General features: G+C 40.3%; 1 protein-coding gene across 1 annotated transcript; it reads left to right on the top strand.

The window, feature by feature from the left end:
• The first annotated feature begins 1,370 nt into the window (after positions 1 to 1,370).
• LOC136443912 (uncharacterized) lies at positions 1,371 to 4,460 on the top strand. Its single transcript, XM_066441287.1, has 5 exons — positions 1,371 to 1,515; positions 1,738 to 1,800; positions 3,600 to 3,747; positions 4,156 to 4,371; positions 4,418 to 4,460. The coding sequence occupies exons 1-5, from the start codon at positions 1,374 to 1,376 to the stop codon at positions 4,458 to 4,460; spliced, it is 612 nt and encodes a 203-aa protein (XP_066297384.1). The 5' UTR covers positions 1,371 to 1,373.
• Positions 4,461 to 4,830: the final 370 nt, after the last annotated feature.

The following is a 4,830-nucleotide window of genomic DNA, read 5'->3' as shown; positions in this document are numbered from 1 at the left end:
ATCTGTTGACATAAACCCAGCGGGAACGCAGATCACGAAAGCGATCCTTTAACAAATAATGGAAGTCGTTTTTTCATGCATTTGGTATTACGGTATTCTTTGTGTGTACCAGGAGCTACCATAGACAGTGATGCTAGCTGTCGTCACTTGTCATCTGACGATGTCATGAAGCAGCTAAGAAAGCGTTCGGGAAATGATATCACAACTAAGAATACATTCTGCACGTATAGTATTGGCGTCTACAACGTTAGAATCACCCAGAAAGTTACTTTCTGCGTTCTCTGGAAAGTGTGTACTACTAGATTAGTCCAGACTTCAGAGGCATCTCAACGTATTTGGGGCCAAAACATATTGGCTTACGGTTTGAGTAGTCGTCATCTTTCAGGCTGCGCCACCTGGCGGAATTTTTCGTGAAAACAACGTCGCTTATAAGTGATAAATATGATCACGCTTGTCAGGTTCAATCCTGAAGCGTCAGCGAAAGAATTCTTGTACCAAAAAACAAGATGATTTTGCCCCCTTCTCTCAAATGCCTCCTGTTGGATAAACTACATATTTGTAATATACAATAGCTTGCGAAAATTCTACTTGAGTAATTCTGCCGTTTTGTTCTAACATAACTATCCTTCCTTTTCTTACGAAACCTCCCGGTGCATGCAACCCCCTTTACAAATCCTATGCACTTCATGAATTTATTCATAAAACATACTCAGTAGAACTTTAACTACGTATAATGGAGTGTTTGTGAGAGTTAGGCAGCTGCTATGCGAGACTCAAATGTACATAATGCTTTTTTAATTACCACCGTGAACCAACATGCATTTTAATAAACGTTATCAATACTATACGCTAGATAAATATGAACATCTAACACATTGTCCCGGTGATTGTCGAAACACTACAACGTATGTGCAAATAGATTAGTTGTGAGGTACTTTTATAACATGTGCAGGATATTGGCTATATGGAGTTTATGCGTTTGTTCATCTAGTTAACTGAGAAGGTACTAACGTTACCCTGTCTTAAAAATGTCAACAGGTTCAATAAGATTTGTCAACAAAATGTACACCTCGTACTAAAAGGTGTCAAAAAATTTGATAAATGTGATATATGGTCATCATAATTCACTGTAAAATGTAATGAATATTAAACCTAGCGAAAATTAAAAAAAAGGTTGAAAGTGCTCTTTTTTAAAGTTTCAAAATCGACATAAGGCATCAAAACCGGTCCGTCAGATGGTGTCAAATCGCGATAAATTCCTTGACTATTTCGAGAAATAAAACGCCTCGTAACAACAAAAACTGATTTATATTTTTCTCATATTAAATGCCGTTGTTATGATTGCCACTTCAACACGTCATACAATACAAGCCATGTTTGTCCATGCAAATGACTCACGTGATATTAAGCTGTCAGTTTGGCCACTAGTACTACATGTACACCGACATCAGGCAGAACTGGTCTACACAAGCACAGAGACGGGTCAACCTTTAAGGCCCTGTCGTCGTTCAGCAGGTAAGGGCTTAAAGAAACGGCAAGTTAAGTTAGAGACTTCTTGTGTTCTTCGTTCAAAGTTTTATCCCTCCAAAGCTTTAATCTACCACAGCGCTAAGAATCAATCAATTATTTAATACTTTTCTAAATATTGCACAATTTGCAACATGTAATTTGCAAATGCTCAAAAACATAACATAGATATCTTAAAGTTATTCTTTTCCACATCTTTCGTTCACACAGGAAGAATGATGTTGTGTGTGACAGTTTTGCTGGGTGTCTTGGCTGTCTGCCAGGCGCGGCCAGGTAAGTCCCACTTATTTCGTCTTACATTCGGATAGAATGGACGTCCCAGTATATGTAGCTCAACTGGTAGCAGGCTTACAGTTGAGCTCCTGATTCCAATGAGTTGGTAATTTGGAGCCCCCGGTTCAAATCCTGGGAAGGGCATCTCGGTTGGGGCTGCATTCGTCATTCGGAAGAGATTTAAAATGGGGGTCCCATGTTCGAGGAAGTACTTCGAGCACGTTAACGGAGAAGAGCTAGCAACTCCTCCCTGTAAAATTACCCTGCTACTGACACAGCAAGGAAAAGCTGCTGACCTATATAATACTACTACATGGTGGGCAGCAACAGCAACATTTGAATAGAAATGTGGCTACTCTTCTTTAGATAACAATACTGTATAGATTAAAGACATCAAATTGCACCACAGTGTAGTTTCAAAGCTGGATAAAGAGTGTGGTTTGGTTTAAAGCCCATTGAATGTATCCCAAACAAGAAACTTGAAAAAAAGGGTCAGCTCTTGTGCTAGTTTTTTTATGGCGTCAGTTAACGTTTGATTGCAAGGGAATGAGCAAAGCCGCACTGCAATATCATATCATAATTCACCAAAAAAAAGATACTTATCTCATACTATGTTCACATACTTCGATATATTTTGTATCGCATAATTCTATCTTAAAATGGTCAGCACGTCAAGTTCACGTAAAAGAACGTTAAAGAGATGATTCTCATGAAACATTTTTGTTTTTTAAAACAAATTTTGTTTACAAAAGTTACAGTCTATTGCCACTGCTTGCAACACGGTCGCAATACAAAACGAACTGTTTTATTACTTGATTACATTTTATGTTTTTATCACCTTCATTTGTTTGTTATCGTAAAACCCACCGTACCTTAATTACGTAATTTATAACGAGGCTAATCATAAGAGTTCCATGGGAAAACACCATGTGGTGAGTGAGCCTACCTTATCTGGTAATGAAGGTTAGCATACGCGTTAGAGGTCAAAGGTTGAGGACTGCGTCTAGATTTCTTCAGAATCGCAGATAATGTCCTTGACACACAAAAACTACAATACACTACACGACACGACTGTTGGGGCGCCCTGAACGAGTATTAATGGGAGGGGTGCTAACATTATCTAGTTTTAGTGTTTTTACTTCCGGTCATATGAAAGCATGCATCCCGGCGTCACAGACACCGTGCTCGGGGTTTGAATCTGAAACAGTCATACCTGTGAATGTGTATAGTGGCATTCTTACGTTAATGTTACTAATAGATATATCAGTTGTAATTTAACAAGGACGTTCTAGGTTTAACCTTCCAGTATGACAGACAATACACACGTAATAGTCACGTGAGGGGAAACATCCTATATATCGTATTCATTCAAGTGATCTCCCTGCTGTCATTCTAACATCAATCAGCTGATGAGCGCTATCTGTCATATTGAGGTTTTATTGGTACGTTTGGTATGCATGTTCGCAGAAATGCAAATAGAGACATGGAGGCTTGCGCACCGATGACGTCATGTGAATAAGAGCTGAAATCAAATCATTAACTCGTTCGCACTTCCGAGTACGCATGCGCAGCGACAAGAATTGATGGTATCATGTCAAAGGTGAAGCCCTTTGGTGAAGGTCCTAGGACACAGACAAAACACTTCTTGACTTTCTTAGGTAAATCGAGACAATGGTCGAGACGAGAATTGTTTACAGGCCAGGGGCCTGTCGCCGCTCATGCGTACTCGAAAGTGTGAACGAGCTTATTGACAATATTGTTCTGAACCCTATCACCGAAGTAAGTGTTCTACTGTACAGATGCCCTGAGTGATTTCGCTAAGAGAAGTGACCGGAGAATCTCCGGACATGACACCAGGACGTACTGCGGCATTGGTGTAGAGGAGTGCGCAAGGCGGTGTCAGACAGACACGGACTACAACTGCCGCTCATTCGAACATGACGGAAGGTAAGGAATGTTCAGACCGTCAGACGATATTGCATTTTGGGTCCAGTCTCTTTTTGAAGATGTTGATAACATGCAAACGACTTGGATAAATGCTATTCTAGTAGTCTTTATTTTTGTTTTATGCTTTCCTACTTTTACATAAAGTATTGTTTTTGGATTGGGGTCTTTAATAAGAGAGACGGGTGTTTATGCGTTAAGTCCATCCACCTTTGAAAAATATTAAGTCTATCTGATGCCGAACACTGTCTTGTCCCAAAAAGAAGATGGCAGAAAACATCAAAATTATAGCTTTATTTGAAAAAAGTATATTTTCTTTTCGGAAGGAAGGAGGGTTTACAGTAACGTGCAAAATATGCATGTGTGTTCTAAGTTTGTATTAAAAAATGGCGAATAACTGCACATACACAGTTGCTGCCGTACAAGCGAGTCCAACACGGAAAACGACCCGGGTCACTACGAAGTGCGCAGCGGCACCGACTACTACGAGCTGAAGCCGGGGGCGTGGCTGGACTACTACACCGAGTTCAAAAACCACCGCCTCCAGGATTCAGCCAGTCAGGTCCTGTGTAACCTGAAGCCTGACGATTGTGGCCGGAAGTGCATGCAAGCGACGTTCCAATGCAGGTACAGTATGTCTTTTACTGTATGTTTCTGTTGAACAATTACTTAGTGTTCACTACGGCTCATACTTCTTCTTTTTCCCTGTGGATTAATGAATGATCGATGTATAACTAAATAGTTGAACGGAATGTTTATTTTGTCTAATGCTTAATGCCTTATTTGTAGGTCCTTCTACTTTGACCGCTCCTTCGGTTGCTGCTATTTAAGCGACAAGACGAGGTCTTCTGGCTCCTACGTGTCCTCCAACTCGCACGACTACCACGAAGTCAAATCCGGTGAGAGTCACCGAATCCTTCCAACAGCTAACGAAAAATCAAAATTCGTGGCCTTTCACATTTGGTTGAAACGGAATTCTTAAATTTCCCAGTTCAAGTGCTCAATGGTTCCACTTCGTTGTATGTATGGGCAGTTTCATTTGACGAGATACACATAATGCAACAGCATTATACTTTAGGTAGTCTT

The sequence above is a fragment of the Branchiostoma lanceolatum genome, chromosome 10 (genome assembly GCF_035083965.1).
Source record: "Branchiostoma lanceolatum isolate klBraLanc5 chromosome 10, klBraLanc5.hap2, whole genome shotgun sequence".
In the NCBI taxonomy this organism is placed as follows: domain Eukaryota; kingdom Metazoa; phylum Chordata; class Leptocardii; order Amphioxiformes; family Branchiostomatidae; genus Branchiostoma; species Branchiostoma lanceolatum.
This window is presented reverse-complemented; position numbering and strand designations above follow the sequence as displayed.